We start from the raw sequence: 21,598 nt of genomic DNA, 5'->3' as shown, positions 1-21,598 counted from the left end.
TTAAAAAAATCAACAGTTATTTGTAACAATTAGAAACTGAAAATTGGGTCATTTAGGCACACATTTACACTAAAAATATATGTAGTTTGAGCAATTACAGGTACAACAACAACAACTACTATGCCTCGATACCAAGCAAGTATGGGTCGGTTGTATGAATTCCCACTACTTGTACTTGAGCAACTACAAGTAGAGTGAGTAATTTACAAAGTGCAGAAAGTAGGTGATTTTGTGTGTTCACAGTTCGATTGTTCGTTTATAGCACATGTAATGAGGCAAAAGCAACTTGACCTGCCAAACAACTCATAGCAGCAAATGCATCCTCTGCAGAAATTGAAACTCTAGTCATTACAAGATCGGTATTCAAGGAAGAACCATGTTCATAAACTTTCTCTTGGAAAATGCTGACCACCATTTGTTGGGTGTTCCATTAGGCCTATAAGCAACGCTTAATAACCTTCCGCTAGTTTCCTCCCTTATTTGCTTCAGATAATTCCTGAATAGTTCTGAGTTCAAATGTGTCGGCCAGAACAAAAAGATTCCTATCGATTAGTCTGAGAGCCACACATCGACGAAAAAGAAAATAGAAAAGAAGAGAAGAACAAGATAACAAAAAGAGAGTAAAAGTTGTCTAATGTTTGAGGTATACAGTTTTCTGACGAGATAGAACAAATGCAAAATGGCATCTTGATGTCTATTAAAGCATAAAGAGAAACAAAAGTAAGAGACATTATGTCACAGTTCCGTATAAGAATAAGTATCCTTTTGGAAGTCGGTTACAAAATACTGCAAAGGTGTCACAAACAAAGAACTGCTACACCATTTCAATATATTCCAACAGGAGAAGTACAAAATTTCATGATAAAGGGATGTGCTAAATAATATCAATATACAATCATACTGTATTTCAAAACGGACGTGACAGCATAAAAGGGAAATATAGCATATCACTTTGAAAAAAAAATATTACAGTTATATTTACGTGAAAAGAGGAGGAGAACAAGGGGAAAAAGAGCAAGTTATTTCACTCTCTAAATCCGATCACTTCAGTCAACTTGAGACGCCCCAAGGAGGAATTCATTCTCTAGACCAACACACAACAACTCTTTCCTCCCGTCAGATTCCTCCAAAATAACGCTTGTTCATATTATTTTGGACAATTTGAGGCCATAGGAGGTGATTGAAAAGATTGGACACAGATGTATGGAACAACACAGGGGATCTCAAAATTGTTGGCCGCAATTTTCTGTCAGACTGCTAATGATCAGATCAAGAGACAACTACCATCTGTTTCCTCAGATTACAATGGCTAATGGCAAGTATGTTTCAGTCAGGTGTTCCTTCTTTTTTCCAAAAGAAGCCATTGAGGGGCTCAGAGTTGACACTAACAAACATACATAGATTTTCCTAATTGCGCCAAAGTACTTTCAAAATGTCACAGTTAACAATCTTTGGACCAACACTACTACACAGTTTCTGTAATGATAATCCAATATTACTTTTATAACAGAATACAATTTGATTAGACAACACCCAAGGGAACTCGATCTATATACAAAGCATACAAAAAACCCATCATTTTTTTATCTTTTAATCCAACTTCTACTGATCATCCTACCATGAAGAACAGAGATGTCCATACACAGTCATTACTCTCAAGTAGTGGTTGTACAAAAACTAACAAATCCTTCATCCATCAGAAAATGGAACCTTCTGTGAGATTTCGAGAGTTCAGATGAGAGGGATTTAAAATGGTAAATGGTTTAGGAGAAGGTTGATAGTAGAGAAAAACACAAGGCATTACTGAGTGTTTTGCGATCCAAGGCTGCACAACTTAGGAAAAAGAGCACAATGGATTAAAATAAATTGCAGTTTTGACAGTGTCTGGATATCCATTACTCGGCAAAAGTGATAAAGCACATCATTTCAGTCAAAGATAATGGAGTTCACAAAAGTCTTCTGTTTTGCACTTCCCTTTTTTTGGAAATTGGCATCTGGAAGTTTTCATACTATCAACCCACATTGACTCATCCCAATCTTTAAGAAAGAGATTGTTGATCCCAACTTATATTACCCTACTAAGAAAGTCCTCCAGCTCATATAATCTTTCTCCACTTAGAACCAAATGCAATGTTGTAACATGTCAAAAAGGTTTCAAGCCATACAAATGTAGTGTACATGAAAATTCCAGAAGAATTAAATTGGCACAATTAGACTAGGATATCATCATCTGAATAACTATGAGCTGTGAATTTGTTTGTTTTCATTTTAAAATCTCAAAGGAAAAAAATTCAAGCAAACAGCAAACTCAAAATCAACCAAAATCATTTATTGGTGGTTTATTCACATAGAAAAAGAAGGTTGCTTCGTTCAAATAACAACTTACCTGCTTCTTTTTTAGATTGGGCTGGAGAAAATAAGCTTGGGAATGGGAAACCTGCCTCTCCAGGTACAGGAACATTTTCCAGACCTAGGTTGATGATAGCCTTGGTTCCTTCAGCTAAAGTTCGGCATCCTTCAAGCCTCTTTAAGGCTATATTGATATACAATGTCAAATAGATAAGTAGCTTGTCAGATGAGCTTTTAATATCAAAGTTTTTGAAGAAGACATTTGCTCGGAAGAATGTGATTGCTTCATCGACAATATCGGTTGTATCTGCTCAAAAATAAGATTAGCATCACCATAATAATGTGGAGACATTCTCTTAATAAGGAAAAGACTCGTAAGACTAACCTTGTTCTGAAACTGGAGCAGGTCCCCTTATATGGCTTTTCAGAGGTAACAAAGGGCATCCACAAGCTTTACTAATTCCTTCCTCATCAATGAAACTGGAATGATAAACCTGCAATTGAATCAAAATCAGGTTTCAGCACTCAATGGGACAAGTTATTATGGGTTTAGACACCCTATAAAACAAAAACAATAGAGTGAATAAAATAGAAAGGAAAAATTCATTAGAGTTGAATACAGAAAATTCATCGCCAAGTAAAATAGAGTCCTCAAACAACCCCGGATAGCAGATGCACATTACGGAAGATCCTAAACGATCATAAGGACCATCAGGCGTTCCAAGACCAAGAGCATCCAAGGATTACACATCAAGAAGTTACAGATCTCTAAGAGATAATCAGAAGATGCTTGGAGAGCATGGCGAAGATTCGAGCAAAGCATATCATGTTTGAGAGTTCAAGGAGTGCTTGGAAGTGGCTTTAAAAAAGACTTGCTGGAAAATAAAGTCCAGCACACGGCTAAGGCATTGGGTGTGGACCGAAGGAGCTAAGGCTGGACGCCTTGCACCGAAACACAAACACCAAAAGTTAAGTGGGCTGGAAATTACGACTCAGTGCAGCGGGCTGAACTTGAGGAATCGGTCATGTGTGACACACTGGTCTTACAAATTGGGAGGCTTTTCAGTTTAGTGTAATTTATATATCAAACATAGGTATAATCTACACATAAGGTTGAACTCGTTTTTAGAGAGGTTTTAACATAATTTTGAGATTGATATCTTTCTGAGGCTCAAACAGTCTTTGTTCGGACTGAATTTCAAAATTACTTTCAAGCTTGAACCTTGGTGGTAATTCTTTTTACTTCTAAATCTTTATATTTTTGGTTCTTTCTTTTCTGTTCTTCAGTTTCAGTTGGAATTTCTGTCATGTTATTTCCATTAATCAGTGTGTAAGATACTGTACTGCTTGCATGTATCCAAATCATATCTAAGTCCCCTACTCTAAATCAGTTACTGTCTTGTTTATCACCATTAGAGTATAGACTTCTTGAAGTGAGTACAGATCAAAGAAAGACCACAATCCATCCCATATTGCCAATAACAGATCCTCATTGCCAAGATGTTTTAAAAACAGAATATAACATTTGTCATTTATTTATTCCTCTTTGAAGAAACCAAAGTGTAACTCAAAATAGTGGAATGAACACATGAAATGTAAGCCATGTAGCTCATTTAGTGCACCAAACCAGGAAAAGGGCCAAGTTGATCACCAAGGGAAAAGAAACAGCATGGTTTTCATCATGTGTGGAAGTTATCACATTGTCACCAAAGTAATGAAAATATGTAAGCAAAAAATGCTTTCTTTACCATTTTCCTTGCTGAAAATTTTGCTTCTTAGCACCAGAAGACAATGTATAATTTCCAACCAAAGAGGCTAAAACACCAATCTGCAGATGCACTCATCAAGTATCAGATAACTAAGAGTAATTAGAATACAACTAACATAACTCCAATATAAGAGGACGTGCATCAAAATTTGCGATTACTTCATCTACATCAGATAACTAGCTATGCATCTAAGTAATATTCAGGTAATCTTCCATATAGTCCAACATCTTCCGTCCTCTCTCCCCTTGTTCCTTTTTTATTTCCAGATCATCTATGCACTTTCATTCCCAACCATTCTATTCGTATCTTTTTAACTTGCTCTACTATAGAATTATCCATTAAACACAGGCAGAGCTACAGCTTCGACCAGAACCAGTAGGTTCGGCTCAAATCTTGTATTTGCGTTTAAGAATCCACTTAATATGCATAAATAAGTGATCAATAACTTAGTAAACACCGTTTTTTAGAATCCATACACTCAAATTCCTAGCTCACCCTTGACTAAACATGGTTTAGCAAATCATGTAAGTTAACTTACATTTCCCATAACATCAACTATAATGCCAGTTTTTTCCCTCTTTAGTTACACATCAAAAAGTTCCCTATATCGCCATAAAAACACAAATATAGCATCTCATTTCCAAATTTTTTTTTCAATCCGAATTCTATAAGCAAGAGCTCCGACCTAGCTATTTCCCCTAATTCCCAAGCGAATTATATTAACTGAATTACGATATCAATTAAACAGTTTAAAGAATTTTGGAAAAAGCAATTATAATCACAGTAGTAACAATCACGGCAACAGTTTCAACAACAAAAACGCAATCAGTTAAACATATGATAATAAGAGTAGATACGAAAAATATGCAACAGATCGTAATTTTACTTACTGGATTTCCGAGAAGAGACAGTTAATTTCACCGGCGAGAGATGTTGAGATCGACGGGGATGGGTGATATTTTCCGGCGAAGATCAAAGAAGAAGTGAAGAGAGAATCGGGTATTAACGGTGACGGTAGTTGAAGATGGGCTTAACGATCAACTATTATTGGGCTTTATGAATGAATTGGGCTCAATGTTTATGGGCCTCTTCTTAACCAATTTGAAGTTTAGTAAAATAGTACGATAATTGAGGTACAAAAAATAACGAGCGATAAAAGAAGATAAAGGACGAGAAACTATATGAGTAATACAAGAACAAATAGTGCGGACATATAGCAAGACGACACACACTACTGCCTACTAACTTCTTTAGCCGAATACGTGTGTGTCATGTTCTATCTAATTACCTCTCTCCAAATACTTTTCGACCTACCTCTACCTTTTCCGAGGCCACCCATTGTCAACCTCTCACACCTTCATAGGACATTCGTGCAACTCCTCTTTACATACATTAGCATAGCTTTCTGCATCTTGTCCTTCATCAAAGTCACTCTCATGCACCTTGTCCCCGAATATCCTCGTTTCTAATCATGTCTCTTTATTAAGCCCACACATTCATCGCAAACATTTCATCTCCGTAGCTTTCATAATTTGAACATGAAAGTTCTTGATTAATCGACAGACACTCCATCTCAAACTATACAGTAGGTTTAACCATCGCTTTTTGTCAAACTTGCCTAGCATTTCTTTCCTCATACTTTATATCACGGGTATATAAGTATCATTTGTTAAACAACGTAAATATATATGTATCATTTTTTTTAATCAAGAGATATATATATTCTAAATCACAAAATTAAGGATATATTTATCCCTTTTCCATAAAGTAAATATGATTATTAAGGTGTCTAGATTTAATAATAGACTAATTGAAATACCCTACTTTATAATTCACCAATAATAATGATGACTACCTAATTTCTAAAAGGGGAATAATTCTAGGAATAATGCTATTCTATGAGAACTTTTGATAATGACATTATTTTGAAAAAATTGTTTGTCTACCTTTTTTTTTTTTTTAAATTTGTGGTCCTCATTGTTCTAACTCTTAATCTTAAGAATAATCCATCACAAAATTCTCTATTTTCAATAAGTTCAACTTGCAATAATTTTGGGGCTTAGCTTTTTTCTAATTACTTTAATTAATTTTGAATTGAAATATTGATATATTAACAAATTTAACCTTCTTTTTTTAAAAAAGCAAAATTCAATATTTCAAAGGGGGGGTGTGGAGGGGGGAATCTGTGCTAGTCTTAGCGTCGAAGTTATATAAATGAATTCAAATTAGTAAGTTAAATATACCAGGTGTCTGGAATAAGTTTTTATGTATATTTAAATTAAAATTATATTCGTCAATGTAATGATATAAATCTATTTTGATTGTGACATTTACTGACTAAACATTGTAAATTTTACAAATTAGTGTGAAGTAGTTGTGTATTAAAAAAAAAACTTTAGGTCAAAATCAACATTATCTAAGAAATCTAATATAATTTTTTATTTATTGATAGTGAAATCCATTTTTTGAAAATATCTCATGTATAAAATTCAATCACTAGTGGTCCACAAAGCCAACATTTTCTCATCTTATTTATTGTCTTTATGTTAATCATCCAACAATAAAAACAATATTAGTTCTCTTTTATTTTTCGTTCAATATCGGATATCTAATTTTTAAATTTATATTAAATAAAATTTATTGAAGGAGAAAATGTTTTTTCTACTAGAATTTCTTTTTTTAATTCTAAAATTTAAACAAGAGACTTCTGATTAAATCTCGATTTCGTCATCAATTTTGCATAAATATATTGACAATGATTTATTAGTTAAAAAAAGTCCAATCTATTTGATAATTTAATAACATTTAAGCTACCTTGGTCCCTCCACGTGGCACCACCACATGTGCCAGACAAGGACATATAATGATTTTCTCACATAACTACTAAATTATAATTATGTATATTATATTTAATTGCCATTTGAATTGGAGTATTTTTCAATTTGAATTTCTTTCAAGTAAAAAAAACTAATTAATTAATATGCAATTTATTTTCTATAATGATGTAATAGATTTTCAAAAAATGAATAAAATATTAAACATGTATAAAATTAGTAGAGTCCCACCAACAAAACTTAATCCCCACAACACAACCAAAAAAAAAAAAAAAAACTTCAAAGTTATTGCAATGTCACTAAGGAAACTTCAAAATTTGTGTTTTGATTGAGCAAGGAAAATTCCTTTCCAAAGTACCAAAAGGAAACTTCAAAAGTTGTCAGATCAGACACGATTCGATATTCATATTAAAGACTTGATTAACTTAAACGTGCTCTTATAAAGCCTCGATTGCTTGAGCAAGGAAAAATCCTTTCCAAAAGTCAAAGAAAACTCCTACATTCAATTCAGACTTCCACTCGTGTTAAATTATGTGATTAAGCTTTTTAAATGAACGAATTTCTCTTTAGATCAAATATTTTAAATACGAGTCTGAAAATAAAAGAATTGTGATATTGAGCGTTTATCAATTTAGTGGACCCCACATAAAGCATATCTTAAATAAATCAAGCTTGTAGACCGCAAATAGTGAATGTCCAACTAAAAAACAAAAAGAGAAAGTCATAAAAATTCAAAACATATTCTACTATCCAAGTGAAAAAGATATATCAAGAGACTTGTTTGGGGACAAATGTAATTTTTTTTTTCAGTATAGGAAACACCTCTTCATAGAGATCCTTTTAAGAGAAGCAACCTCTATTGTGACTATGACAACACTTGCAAGAAACTAGGAAAGCCACAAATACTATGTAATTCAATAAGTGGCGTCTGGTGTGTATGGAGTCTTACCTTTAGCTTGTGAAGGTAGACAGGTTATTATCGATCAAACCCTCTACCTTGTGAAGGTAGACAAGTTATTATCGATTGAAACCTCTGCTCAAATAAAGCATATCAAAATCAATAAGAAGTCTTTCTTTCCCATGCCCGAGATGGGCCTTATGGGTAGTAGCCTCCCATGGAGATGGCGTTGTGGTCATCTTATATTCTGCTCGTTGGAAGGTATGTCCGATTCTCTTCCTCGGTCAACCCACTCAATATTTAAGAGAAGGTAGACTTTTGACGGCCGCAGAGACAGCGGATGATACGTACTTAGAAATAAGCAAATCATAGATAAGGTTTTTTAGTGAAGAAGCCATGTAAATAAAAGAATAGTAGCCATAACGATAACTGAAGCAAATGAAACAACATCTAATAATAAAAGAATATATGCAAAAAAAAACATGAAAATAGAGTCAAAAACCATAATCATACTACTCTATTTCCACACAAACTCCAAGGAGAATGAACTTTCACTTTTTCATATATTTTTAACAAAGGATCACAACTTGACTAGCTAAAAGAATAGCACCAAAGCCTCTGTGGCCAAAGAATGAGACTAATCAATTGAACCTATTCTTGTCTACATAATATGCAACTAGCAACAAACCAACTTCAATCTATTATACTAAATCAGGCTTGAAAATGAAGATGTCAATATGTAAGGAATGTTGGCCATAGGACCTCTCTGGCATGCAAGTTCATGTATGTCCTTCACAATATCAAAGACAGCATTAGGTTGTGCAAGTTTCAGCGCGTTCTCCGACTTCCTTTTAAGCTCATCGCTTTTGGTGGTAAACCATTCAGCAACTATCCTGGCTGTTTCCTTAGGGCGTCGTGTGAAAACACCAGCTCCATTGTCGACCACAAACGGAACGTTTCCCTTCTCCTGAAGATACACAAAAAGGGATGAATCAATAGCAAGCTCAAATAAGCCACCAAGACTCAACTAGTCAACTTCTATAAGGCACTAACTTGTCCGGGGATGTAGTCGTTCAGAATAATGGGAAGCCCTCTGATTAATGCTTCTGCAATTGTACCAGGTCCAGCCTATAAGGCGCAGAAACAGAATTTTAGCAGTTGCGTCAAACAGGCGAGGTAGTTTGTTGTAAAATTAAACGACAGATTGACATACCTTTGTGATAATACAATCACAAGCACCCATCCACTTTTCCATCTGCTTCTGAAATCCCTTGATCTGAACATTAACGAATATAAGATACAATCAGACCTCTCTATAATAACATTTTATTATAACTGTCTAATTTTCGTTGGAAAACTTTCATATTATGTTTTGTTAGCCGTCCATCCTTAAAGGTTGTCGTTCCATTTACCTGAACGGGGATGTTCCATTCGAGTGATCGTAATGTGGATGCTAAGGCTTCATTGCGTCCACATATGACAATCATTTGACCTATAGGTTTGCCAAGTTCCTTATCGAAGAGCGCTTCTCCAAGAGCCTTTGCAGTTTTCTTCACAGGACCCATCCCTTCACCGCCACCCATCAGCAAAACCGCTGGTAATGTGGGATCCATCTCAAGTTCAACTCTAAGGTCATCCTACCGAAAGCATTGAGGAGGAAAATAAAAAGATCACAAATCAATTTTTTTCTCACAAAATAAAAAGGGAAAAAATGTCTTGAGGAAGAAAGAAAGAGAAATGAGCCTTTTTTCAGACATTCACCTTGGAAAGAACTGCCCGGCAAAAAGAAGGTCGGATGGGCAACCCAAAAACGCGTATTTGAGATCCTTCCAAGCGATCTAGTGATGCCCTCTTTGCTACCTCCTCAGAGGGGCAGTACAAACGATTGACTCCTGGATGAAACCTGAAATAGAATGTTTTCATACGTCCGATTGTTATACAATATGAATGCATTAAGATTCTAGAATTCGTTAGCTATTTACCATGTCCGGTGGCAAGTGTTGAGATCCGTAATGACGGTTACGAAAATAACTTTTTTCTGTAGGCCTTGCCATTTAAGAACCCATAGAGGAATGTGTTGCATGAGAGGATGAACACTAATGATTATGTCTGGCTTGTACTCCATCAGGCCAGCTTCTACCTCTCTATAAATTCAACAATGCAAACGGAAATTAGAAACCCCTAGGGAAGTTGGACGCTAAAAAGTTCAACACATTACTTAAAGTTAATTCATCTCCAATTTTCTTTTGAATGAGTACCAAATGATCCATATCTTCGAAAAAGATCAATTTCCTACGCAACCATTACAGTAAATCGTTTTAAACATCCTACTAACCATTTAACGAGGCACAAGTGGTTATTAACAAAGGACAAATCATAGAAAGAGTAAAGTACAAACTGAATCAAGAAAAAAATTAACCCTTAGAAAGAGCATCGTACATATAACTACAAAATATATTTCTAACTTAAGACGAGGCATAAAAAGTTAAAACCAGAGAAGACGGCAACCTACTTAGCATAGAAGGCGGCAATAGCAGCAAGATAGACAGAGTGTATCCAACGAGGCGACGTGCCATGAAATGCTACGCTCCAAAGGCCAACATGTTTAACCATGAACTTGTATTGTTGTTCCATGTTGTTCAATGGCCAGCCAGTGTATTCCTTCCAAACATCCTTGACAAAAATCTGCATGTATAGTCCACATTAGGCAAGATTTATTTGAAATCGTGGTGGGTCCAATGCAGCTAAGACTTTTGTATCTCCCTACACTGTGAGAATCATATCAAAGTAATAATAAGACAAGAGTTTGGCAATATGCTAAAGAAGCTAAATGAAATTTTATTTCGCCATAGCTTCTTCACTCCTGTTATTTCTTTTCTCGACACGCTTTGAAATGTATTTCCTTGAGCCGAGGGTCTATCTGAAGCAAGCTCAGGGGTAAGGTCTGCTTACACTCTACCTCCCTTACACTACACTGATGGGACTACACTAAACATATTGTTGTTGTAAATCAATATGCCATAAAAGAATATAGCTTTGAAGTTACAAAAAAAGGAGGAGAGAGTCTAAAATATATTTTTGCTTAAACCATAGCTTGTAACGTCATTATTAAACATCAAACACGCAATCTGAATATCTGAAACAAGGTTTATCAATTTTAAAATCAAAATCAAAGTTTTCCAATTTTGAGAATAAAAAATTTGACCTCATTAGATGGACCCCATTGGGACCACACCCCATTGACATGTACTTAACAACTAAGCAAGCAAATGACAGAAGCTCCAAAAATTCCAAGAACCAAAAACCAATCTGGTAAAACAAAATCAGACATCAAAGATGCAACAACATGTGTAATCCCATAGTGAGGTCCAGAGAACGTCGAGTGCACGCACACCTTACCTCTACCTTGCGAGGTAGAGAGGTCGTCTCTAGTAGACCCTCGGCTAAAGGAAAAGCATATCAAAGCAGATACAAAGGAAAACATGAGAGAATTCTGAAAAAAAAAACAGATAATTGGAGTACAAGGGATAGTAGATAGTAACAAAAATCGGAGGACAAGAAACTACATGAGAAATAAAAGATCAAAGATGTGTAATCAATTAAAAAAGAACAAAAACTAAAACTTACTCTATATTCATCCCCAAATTCTAACTTGAAGGCATCTCGAATTGCCTCAGCTGAAGCCCTATGTCCACCACCAGTATCACTCATCAAAATAAGCACATTTTTAGTCCTTTCAGCACCAATTTGCACCATTTCCATGGTGTCATATTCTTCATCTTGAAAATCACACTTTAATCTCTTCTGGCTGCTACCACCAACAAACCCATAAACCCCAACTCTCTCCAACACTCTGTGTATAGATTTCCTAGGGGTAGTCACATTACTCACCATATTCTAACCTCTTTTTTTCACCAATCCTAACAATAAGTTACCTGAAAAATGTACACAAAGTGTCAAATACCAACCAGTAAAGGGACAGAGGATAGGGGAAAAAAGTAACTTTCAACCACCCTTTTACCTGGAATTGGGTTTTCTGGCAAAGATCACAAAAACACCAAAAAGGCTTAAGAAAATCCAAGATTTGGACACCCTTTTTCAAGAAGATGAATGGTAGATATCTAGAGAATAAATGGGGTTGTTAGCTTTCTATATCCGGGAAAACATCAAAAGAAGTTGAGTAAAGTGAAAACAATAACAAGTTTTAGCAACAAATTTTAAGAAAAATCAAAGCTTTGGACTTACAGAGCTAGACAACACAAGTAGGAAGAAAATAGAGTACTAGCAAGACAATTTTTTAGAAAAGTTCAAGATTTCATCACCCTATTTCAGAAAAATGGAGACAACACAGATATGAAAGAAATGAAGAGAAAGATCAAATTTTGGACACCCTTTTCCAGAAAATTGGAGATTATAGAGCTAGACAACACAAGTATAAAGGAAATGGGGAGAAAGATGAAATTTTGAACACCATTCAAGACCCTTTTCCTTCTTCAGAAAATGAAGCTAGACAGTACAAGTAAGGATGAAAAAAGGGTACCAGTTCAACAAATTCAAAGAAAAATTCAAGATTTATACACCCTTTTTCAGAAAAAACAGAACTTTACATAACAATTCAAGATTTTAACACCATTAAACACCCTTTTTCTTCCTCTTCAGAAAATAAAACTAAGAAAGTACAATTATAGTAAGAGAAGAAGGGAAGGTGCTGTTTAAGATACTGGAATGATGCTTTTTTCAGTTCAAAATAAAAAAAGATTGATACTTTACAGGGAAAACACAATAATGGCGGAGTTTTTCATGGATTTATAGCCGTCGGATTCATTGTGTTTTGAGAAATTTGGAACGATTCGCATAATAGGGGTAGGAAACTTCGAATGTTCGAATGGGCAGATTCGAATCTTTTTTAAGAAGTAGTAATTAGTTTTATAATGGTAATTAGTGATAATTTATTTAATTAAAAAAATATTTTTTTAAATATATCGGAGATTTAGCAACGTATCGAAGATTTGGAGATAGACTCTAGAGTTGGCTTTAGGTTGAGAAGGATTAAAATCGAGTATATGAAGTGCAATCACAAGAGGTGAATAGGGAATTAAGAATTGATACATAAGTCGTCTTCAAAAGGGAAAGTGTCGAGTATTAATGTGGGCCTATAATACAAGGGGAGAGAACGACAGGGATGTTTTACGTAAAATTGAAGTAAGGTGGATAAAAATGAATAGTAATATTAGGTGTCGTATGTGATGTAAGAAGATGTCACCGTGACCTAAAAGTAAGTTTTATAGAGTGATTGTTGGACTGATTATATAAAGTAAGATTTGGCTTATATATATAACGAAATTTTCCAACGAAGGGTGTCCAATTGGACACCCTGGAGCAACTGTAGCTCCGCCCTGAGGTGGAGTTAGATTGAGCAAGAACTGAGAAGAAGTAAATTAGGCATGACACGATATATCTTTAGTTTATAGAAGACATGATTCTAGATAGGGAAATATAAAATTCGATGACTAGATGAGGGTTTTAGTCTCGAAAGTTGTTTTTGTTTCCTTACCAGTATCATCACTATTAATATGTTAATATTATCTTATTCTTTGATTTTATTATATTTTTTTTTATTTTGATAATTTTACTATTTTGTTGTTGGTTCTTTTTCTTTTTCAATATCTTTATCATTACATTTTACTCTGGCATCTCTTTCAAACATGTTCTGAAAATAATTTTTTTGAGTCGAGAGCCTATTACAAAAAGAGGACAAAATTTCAATACGAATTTTTTTTTTAAAAAAAGTTTAATCTTAAATATATTATAAACATTTCTCTTGCTATAAAAGCATGTCATTTAAGTTAATTTATTTTAGATAATACGAAACAAAATGCATCTCACAAATAATACGGTAGTTTGAAGTCATAAGTTTCAGAATTTTATAATCATTACATATATAGAATACTTATAATCACAAGTTTAGAGAGTTCACACTTTCTTTGATTAATTTTATGTCAAGTTAAATAATAACGACAATTTAATAAAATTTGGAGATTTTTGTGTTTTTGGCCCTATTAGTTTGATGGAAAACTTTCAAATTATTGTTAACTATATTTAAAGTTATACTTTTAATCATTTTTTGTCATTGTCAATTTACAGTTGTGTTAAGCCTATGAGTGTTGGCATCACTTTGCTTTATAATTGTGGCCTTCCATTTATTAATTTACCTAAAAACAATTATAGTTTTTTCATACATAGCTTTCATGGGTCATGATTAGCTTTTTATTAATTAGACAATTTTTGGAAATATATTTTTTAATAATTTCAAAGATCTTTTTGAGGATTTTTTTATCTTTTTTAGTAATATTAATCTCTGGAATAAATTTCGATATTAATTGTGTATTAAATTTTTTTAAATTCTAAGAACAAAAAAAACTGGCCAAATCTTTTTGAGAATTCATGACTATGCACTTCAATACGTAAAACTATTTGATGCTTACACTCTACAACAGACAGAATTCGAATAACGACAGTTGAAATTAGACATAATTTTTCAATTTCAATCTCGTATGTCTGATATTATTTCTATAAACTTGCAAAAGAATAATTTAAAAATAGGAATATTCACACAAAAACTTGCAAAATACATACATAAATTCTTTTTTTGAATTGAAAATTAATTATTTAAATTAACCTTAAGAGTTAAGATATTAGTACAATTTTAAAAAAAAGTCTATTTTTGTTTGAATATTTAACTTTGGGGGGGGGGGAGGGAACATGAGACCCCTCATATTTAATTGTGTGTACTAATGATTTTGACTATTTGGGAAATAAAACTAAGATAGTTGGTGGAAGTTAAGTAGGCCAGATATATTATATGACATCCACACAACAAAGAAATTGGCAAAAATATTTTTTGTACCACTAATTATAAAAATATTTAGACAAATTTAAATAAGGAAATGAAATTTTAATAAAAATATGGATCCCTAATTAGAACAATTAAGAAGATCAAGAAAACATTACTTAAATTTGAACATTTATCAGTTTTTAAAAAAAAACTCCAAGAAATTTTGCTAACACTAAAAAAAAACATAAACTTATATATGTATTAAAATCGAGATCATAATCAAGGTTTAATTTGTATTTTAAGATTAGAAAAAGTTACTGAAATACACGTCTTATGTTTTTCTTATTTTCAATATTCCCTTCTATTTTTAAAAACCTCTAAAATCTCTTTTTTTTTTTAATGTATCTGAGCTACATATTAATGTATCCGAGCCAGTATTTAATATATCCGAGTTATATATTATGTATCCGATTTATTTTAGGAAAAATGGTCTGATTTACCCCCAACCTTGTCATTTAGAGCTGATATACCTTTGTTATGAAAGTGACTCATATATACCCCTACTTATAAACAAATGACTCACATATACCCATTTCCTCTAACGGATATGAAAAAATATAATTTTGAACTAATTTTTTTTTATATAATCCCATATGAGTAAATTTAATCCTCGTCAAACATATTTTTTTTGACTTTTTTTTTTATTTCAAAGACTAATTTAGAATTATTATTTTTATAATTAAATTTATTTATATTTCACTAATATTCTTGTAAAACTTATAGTAGATAACCAAATTTTTTTCTTCGAATACAAAAATTAAATTACAATATAGACATAAAATATAGTTTTTAATATTTTTTATTTACACTAAGGAATGAAAGAAAAAAAATTAAGAAAAAGAAACTCAAATAATTATGATAAAAAAGTCAAAAAATAATTTATGTATGAAAAAAATTAAAATATTCCTTGAACTTTGATAGAAGAATCATATATATCCCTAAATAATTTTTTAAAAAAATTAAAAGTAAAAAATATAAATTTAAAACTAATTTTGTTCATTTCCATTAAATGAAGGGTATATGTGAGCTCATTTGTAACGACAGGGGTATATGTGAACCGTTTGTATAACGGTAAGGGTATATATGAGTCACTTTCATAACGAGTGGTATCAGCTCCAAATGACAAAGTTGAGCGGTATATCAGACCCTTTACTTTATAATGTATACGAGCTAATTTTAATGTATCCGAGCTACATATTATGTATTCGAGCTAGTTTTTAATGTATCCGAGCTACATATGATGTATCTGGTTTATGTTATAAAGTATTCGAGATATTCTTTAATGTATTCGATTTACATATTTATGTATCATGTTTGTGTTATTTTCTCATAGATTAATGTAATGACAAATTAAAGAGAGATAAATTATAATTTCATATTAAAACTAAGTTATTCCTAAATTTTATCATTAATATTATATTTCTTGGTTTTCTATTTGCAATCTTTTAAAAAATACTCCATTAAATATTTTGTTATTTTTCACGTGTTGTTTGCTAAAATATAAATTGTGGATTTGCCCATTCACTTGACTAAATTAATAATTAAACATCACCTAATTTATCAACCAATCACATATAATGTGCCTCTAACTATATTAATTATAATTTTCCCAAACTTATATTTTATAGGGATATAAATAAAATAATATTCCCAGTATGTATATATAAACAATATACATATTCTATAATTCTCTCTCCATTCAACTAATTTCCCAATTGATCCATTTTAATACACATATTTGTATATGTCAATTTTACAATTTCACTCCAAATTAATCATAAATTTTCATGTCCAGACAAAATTTCAATTTTCAAATACTAGGATATTTTTTAATAGGTTTATTCTTGCAACCTTCACCACTTAAGTACCGAGCTTTTATTCTCTGTAGAGTTTGAACACGTAACGTAAATCTCAACCACACCATGTATTACGTTTTCACAATCGAACCAAAGCCTTTGGGTGTTTATTAACAGGGTTGTCCTTGTTCACCATTTAAGTACCGAGCTTTTATTCTCAACAAAGTTTGAACACGTGAATAATTCTTAACCACACATTTTGTATTACGCTCTTACCACCAAACCAAAGCCTTAGGTGCTTAGAAACATAGTAATTACTAATTTGCGAGCATAATCAAATACATACAATATAATTTTCCACCGAAATACCTAAATCTTGAAACCCCTTGCCTTTATCTGGCTCCACCCCAGTTTTAATGCAGAAAAAGAGAAATAGCCGAATAATAGGTTTGTCCACGTATGCTTCACCACTTAAATACCGGCCTTTTGTTCTCAGCAAAAGTTCAAACACGTTACGTATGTCTTGACTACACATCATGTGTTGCGCTCTTACCACCGAACCAAACATAGTAATTTGCATGAACTAACCACAGTATCATGCAACATTTAAAAAGTTACCATACATCATCCACATTTATCATTTTTCAACTTCTTACTATACAATATTTGAAGATACAAACAAAAAAAACATTCAAAATCATGTACAAGATTGTATCTCCTTAGATGAAACCAATCTCCAAAAAGATGAACAGTATATCCAGGTAAAAAAGCTGACCTACTACTCAATCCAGTTCTACTGATGCATCGACGTGAGAAACCAAGCCGAGACAAATTGGACAGGGCGGATCCTGTCTATCTTCACGGTTCGTTCTCTGTTCCAAACAATCAGCATGGTAAAGATGACCACAAGCTAATACTGCCACTATAGACGTCTCGCCTATAGGCAAACTGTTTTCAAGGACAATGTAGGGTTCCTTCTTCAAAAACTTATTGCATAGTACACAAAAGAGTTCTCCTGCATCGGATGATATCACCCTCGTCGTTGCCAATGAACTGGACGGAACACCTTCTGTTCTGTGAACTGTTTTTTGTCTATCATCTGACCAGAGAATGCAAAGTAAATGAAGTGAGACATGTTTCAAGCTCTGGTTTTTCAAGTTAGATTCAACAGAAACACGAGAATCGTGCTAGACAAATACTAAAGGAAAAGAGAAACTCTCACTGTGATGTAACACTGAGCTACTATCAAAATTACTGTTTGTCTTATATCCTGACAACGACTTGGCCTCCGAGGCACAAAGGTCTATGTGAAACTACTTAGTTTTATATGAGGTTTCAGTTATAAGAAGAAGGTTCATGCCAAGCGCCAAGCGATTTTCAGGTGATTACGGATGAGGTTTACGTCAAATGAATTAAAAGAGTTAAGTCTTGAGTAAAGGACATAAGGTGAACCTGTGTCATGTCCAGAATCTGTAGAGCATTTGCTTGCCATCTTTATAGACCACTTCTCATCATAAGAAGGCGTATAACCACCATGGGAAGCTGATGCCTCAGCATTACTGGCAGACCTTCGTCGAGAATAATGACGGCCATAGTGACGCGGATGCCTCAGCGACTTTAGAAGGTCAATATTTCGACGGTGAACAATAGATGATTGTTGGCCTTGTGTTACCTTCACGGGACCATCCATGATATCCCCCGCTATGGTTAAAAAAGACTTTATTCCACTGCTGTCGACTTGATGAGAGAACTTCTGCTCGTAATGCAAAATGAGATCTCTTAGAAAAAAGACAAGCACAAAAACACTCAAATAGTGTAGTACTTCAAGCTCATTTACGCTTGAAGTATCTACAACCTTATATCACCTTCCAATCTAGTTGCGCATGAAGATTTCACTTAAGAATTATTCAGGATGGAACTTTAAAACCTCAAAAACAAGCAAACCTTCTAATCCTACGTCAAGAACCTTTATAATGTACGGGTATCAGCTTTTAAAGAAAGATAGCATTTACCTTCTCTTCGTGGTTAATGCATTCCAAAGAATGAAACAAAGACAAAGCACAAGGAGGTATGTAATTAATCAATAAAGGAAAACTGAGAAAGTTATTGAATTCCATTATGAGATGAAGAAGCAAAGAGAACCTGTTTCGACAATGCATCCATTCCAGGTGAGGGTGGCATCAGGTCTGCAATCACATTGTAATTAGAATCATGATTCAGTTGTCTTTTCTCCAAGAAAATTAGCAGAACGAAACTGAGTTCGTTATTCAGGAGGGAAGGGGACTGAGCAATACAAGATTCGCTTAGTTGTTCTTAGCTTCTACTGAAGAATAAAGGGAATGATACAACATGGAGAGAACAAAAATCACCCTGATAAATTTTTATGTCATGCTATTATCTTGCGAAAAGAAGCACCCCAATTGTAATGTCAATAAGCTACTATTAGTTAAATTCGCTACAAATCGAAGAGCAAGTAAGAAGGCAACTCTAGACTTGAATGCATGTACAGCTAAAGACCAAATCACCAAAGAATTGAAGTTTTGCGGGGAGGTACAGGAGAAGCTATATACATGATGCCCGTAAAACATCAAAAGTTGTGAAATTGTGAGCCATTGACAGTTAGAAGTTGTGAAAAGATAAAAGAAGCATAAAATCTTTACTGAATTTCCAAATTTGAGATCCTGGGTTCAAAACCCTGCTACAACACTTGGTGTGAGCCCATCTACTTTAGCTTTGAAACGCAGATTTACCCGACCTGTGCTTGTAGGCTATAGCAAATTGCTCGATATACGAGTCATGGTGTACACAAGTTAATCCGTACATGAGGAGGATAAGTGCATATGAAATAAGGAGGCTTTCCTAATTGCTGGATTTCTAATTAGGACAAAATTATTTAGAAAACATAAATATAGAAATGCGTCTAAATACATGTCATCATAAAGCAGTATTAAGTATCTCGATTATCAACAGAAACGAAAGAGGATCTCAAACATGGGCAGTATAACCTTAATTGAGTAACCTTAAATATCAATTAACGATTAAAACAGAAAATAATTTAGTGATCTATACTAGATTCATTTTATTACTCTCTCCATTCCATTTTATGTGACACTCTTCCCTTTTTAATCAGTCCAAAAAATTGACATATTTCTATATTTAGTTACTATAATATAACTATAAACTCCCTATTCAATCCTTAATGATGATTTATAGCCACGAGAAGTTTCCAAAAAACTCAGTTCATTCTTAAACTTTGTGCCTAGTCAAACACCTATACGAAAATAGAGATGGACACTTCCATCGTGCATTGAGCGAACAATTCCGAAGAAATGGTAAGGAGTATATAACTTGGAAACCAGAAGGATCAAGATGTACAACAATATTATATGCACATCAGTTGGAAAGGTCATGACCATACAACATAACGCAGGCAACTAATGAGTCTTAGCCGTGAGTAATTCTGAATAGCCGTTTCATAACACTGAAAGCAAAAACTTCCAATGATCATACGCTTTTTTAAAAGAACGAACTTTTAACATCTCTTTCCCATATACTTTTACAGTTAATCATATGTCTCAACAATGTTTATCAAACTTTCACACACACGATCCAATATAATGATCAAGCGCGCAAGTTCAAGCCCAGAACACCCACAGCTCTTTAACTAAAATCATCAAAAGCCAACAACTCAAACATTGGGAAACAGAACTTTCTACTAACATTCCATTAACCAAACTCAGGACACTGAAGTTTGATCAAGTTTAAACCTTCAGCAAAAAAGTTCAAAGCTACGGCTTCGGGTCAAAACCTTTTATCTGTGTTAAGAAATTCACTCACAATATGTACAAATAAATTATCCACACACCAATAAGTTTCCTTTTTTAGAATTCAGAACCTATAAACTAAAAATTCTGACTCCGCCTCTGTCTATTAGCAATACACTTCTAAATTTGGAAAAATAAAAAAAAATATCTTTTTGTAACAAAAACAAAAAAATCCTCCATTTGTTACCAAACCATCTACCATCAAACTTTGGTGCACAACATTCCCCAAACACTTCTAGCACCCCACCCCCCAAAAAAGCAACAAAAACCAATCTTTATTGTCACACCGTGTTCTATTCTTCAAAAATACACTACTTTTAAAGTATGCAACACACACCCGTCAACATTTTCGAAGAGTGAAAGCCCCCCCCACACACACACAAAAACTACAACATAATGATAACAACTAACATCCCATTTCTCAATTAATGAACTCTAACTATTTATGCATCCCCTTTTCATTGTTTCTTGATAACAAACAACATGTAAAGATTATAATAAACAATCAAATGCCAAAAAAAAAACAATTTTTTTTTAAAAAATAAAATCATAAAATTAAAATGATGAACCCCATATTATACCTGCAGGAGGAGGAGTCTTGTTGAGGTCAGCTCTTCTCTTTCTCTTTCCCATAACCAACTTTATACAAAAAAAAAAAATTAAATAAATCTGTCACAAAGAAAAATGTACAAAAAAAAGTAACAATTTTTATGGAAAAAAAAAATCAATGGTGAAAAATAAAAAATATGCAACAAAATTTACGGGGTTTTGGGGTTGTGAATTGCCCTTGAAGATTGGGATTAAGAACGGTACAATCAACAAAAATTTCAGAGAAAATTAGAATATTTGTCACTGATGAAAATTTTGTGTTTCTGCACTAATTTTTATTTTATTTTTTATGATAGAAAAAAAAAAGTAAAACGTGTCCAAAGAAACGGCTGTTAAGTTTTCTTTTATACTTTAATCTTTTGTACCTTTTTTCTCTTTTTTTTTTTTTAAAAAAAACGATGTCAGGACTCAAGATAACCCGCCTCGTAAGTTCGACTCAGAAGGCATATTGAGAGGTCATTGGTCATTCCAAAATGACTTTTCTTAACCTCTTTTTTTTACTTTTTTTTTTCTAAATAAATAAAATATTTAAATGTTTGTATGTTGAACTCTGGGATAAAAGAATGGATAAGAAGGTGTACATGCTTGCGAAGACGAAAGAGAGGAAGGTTCAAGACGTAGATC

General features: G+C 33.3%; 3 protein-coding genes across 4 annotated transcripts; all 3 read right to left on the bottom strand.

The window, feature by feature from the left end:
• LOC107026230 (actin-related protein 2/3 complex subunit 3) lies at positions 1 to 5,161 on the bottom strand. The gene is made up of 5 exons (XM_015227128.2): positions 5,009 to 5,161; positions 4,098 to 4,177; positions 2,735 to 2,843; positions 2,387 to 2,656; positions 1 to 506 (listed from the first exon to the last, which is right to left on the bottom strand). The coding sequence occupies exons 2-5, from the start codon at positions 4,098 to 4,100 to the stop codon at positions 364 to 366; spliced, it is 525 nt and encodes a 174-aa protein (XP_015082614.1). The 5' UTR covers positions 4,101 to 4,177; positions 5,009 to 5,161; the 3' UTR covers positions 1 to 363.
• A 3,178-nt stretch (positions 5,162 to 8,339) lies between these two features.
• On the bottom strand, positions 8,340 to 12,789 carry LOC107026350 (monogalactosyldiacylglycerol synthase 2, chloroplastic). Its single transcript, XM_015227293.2, has 9 exons — positions 11,872 to 12,789; positions 11,478 to 11,785; positions 10,363 to 10,535; positions 9,833 to 9,994; positions 9,612 to 9,753; positions 9,263 to 9,487; positions 9,064 to 9,126; positions 8,904 to 8,978; positions 8,340 to 8,817 (listed from the first exon to the last, which is right to left on the bottom strand). Exons 2-9 carry the CDS (start codon positions 11,742 to 11,744, stop codon positions 8,557 to 8,559), a joined length of 1,368 nt encoding a protein of 455 aa, XP_015082779.1. The 5' UTR covers positions 11,745 to 11,785; positions 11,872 to 12,789; the 3' UTR covers positions 8,340 to 8,556.
• A 4,293-nt stretch (positions 12,790 to 17,082) lies between these two features.
• LOC107024624 lies at positions 17,083 to 21,259 on the bottom strand. Of its 2 annotated transcripts, XM_015225613.2 has the most exons (5): positions 21,128 to 21,259; positions 20,947 to 21,004; positions 18,684 to 18,727; positions 17,994 to 18,294; positions 17,083 to 17,640 (listed from the first exon to the last, which is right to left on the bottom strand). In XM_015225613.2, the coding sequence occupies exons 2-5, from the start codon at positions 20,996 to 20,998 to the stop codon at positions 17,324 to 17,326; spliced, it is 714 nt and encodes a 237-aa protein (XP_015081099.1). In that variant the 5' UTR covers positions 20,999 to 21,004; positions 21,128 to 21,259; the 3' UTR covers positions 17,083 to 17,323. The 2 variants fall into 2 exon arrangements, with proteins under 2 accessions (XP_015081099.1, XP_027774060.1); XM_027918259.1 differs by having other exon boundaries at positions 20,947 to 21,243.
• Between the last annotated feature and the right edge of the window lie 339 nt (positions 21,260 to 21,598).

The sequence above is a fragment of the Solanum pennellii genome, chromosome 7, assembly GCF_001406875.1.
Source record: "Solanum pennellii chromosome 7, SPENNV200".
Classification (NCBI taxonomy): domain Eukaryota; kingdom Viridiplantae; phylum Streptophyta; class Magnoliopsida; order Solanales; family Solanaceae; genus Solanum; species Solanum pennellii.
Note: the sequence above shows the minus strand (reverse complement) of the source record. Positions and strands in the feature narration are given on the sequence as shown.

What these genes read in the sequence shown, in the direction of transcription:
- LOC107026230 (XM_015227128.2), bottom strand. An exon ending in TGCTCCAGTTTCAGAACAAG is followed by an intron (nt 2,657 to 2,734) that starts GTTAGTCTTACG and finishes ATTTTTGAGCAG; the next exon opens with ATACAACCGATATTGTCGAT. An exon ending in CCAATCTAAAAAAGAAGCAG is followed by an intron (nt 507 to 2,386) that starts GTAAGTTGTTAT and finishes ATTTGAACTCAG; the next exon opens with AACTATTCAGGAATTATCTG.
- LOC107026350 (XM_015227293.2), bottom strand. Translation starts at nt 11,744, where the DNA reads ATGGTGAGTAATGTGACTACCCCTAGGAAATCTATACACAGAGTGTTG. An exon ending in AATTTGGGGATGAATATAGA is followed by an intron (nt 10,536 to 11,477) that starts GTAAGTTTTAGT and finishes CTATACATGCAG; the next exon opens with ATTTTTGTCAAGGATGTTTG. An exon ending in AATGGAACATCCCCGTTCAG is followed by an intron (nt 9,127 to 9,262) that starts GTAAATGGAACG and finishes GTTAATGTTCAG; the next exon opens with ATCAAGGGATTTCAGAAGCA.
- LOC107024624 (XM_015225613.2), bottom strand. Translation starts at nt 20,998, where the DNA reads ATGGGAAAGAGAAAGAGAAGAGCTGACCTCAACAAGACTCCTCCTCCT. An exon ending in CAAGACTCCTCCTCCTGCAG is followed by an intron (nt 18,728 to 20,946) that starts GTATAATATGGG and finishes ATGTGATTGCAG; the next exon opens with ACCTGATGCCACCCTCACCT. An exon ending in TGGATGCATTGTCGAAACAG is followed by an intron (nt 18,295 to 18,683) that starts GTTCTCTTTGCT and finishes CATTACGAGCAG; the next exon opens with AAGTTCTCTCATCAAGTCGA.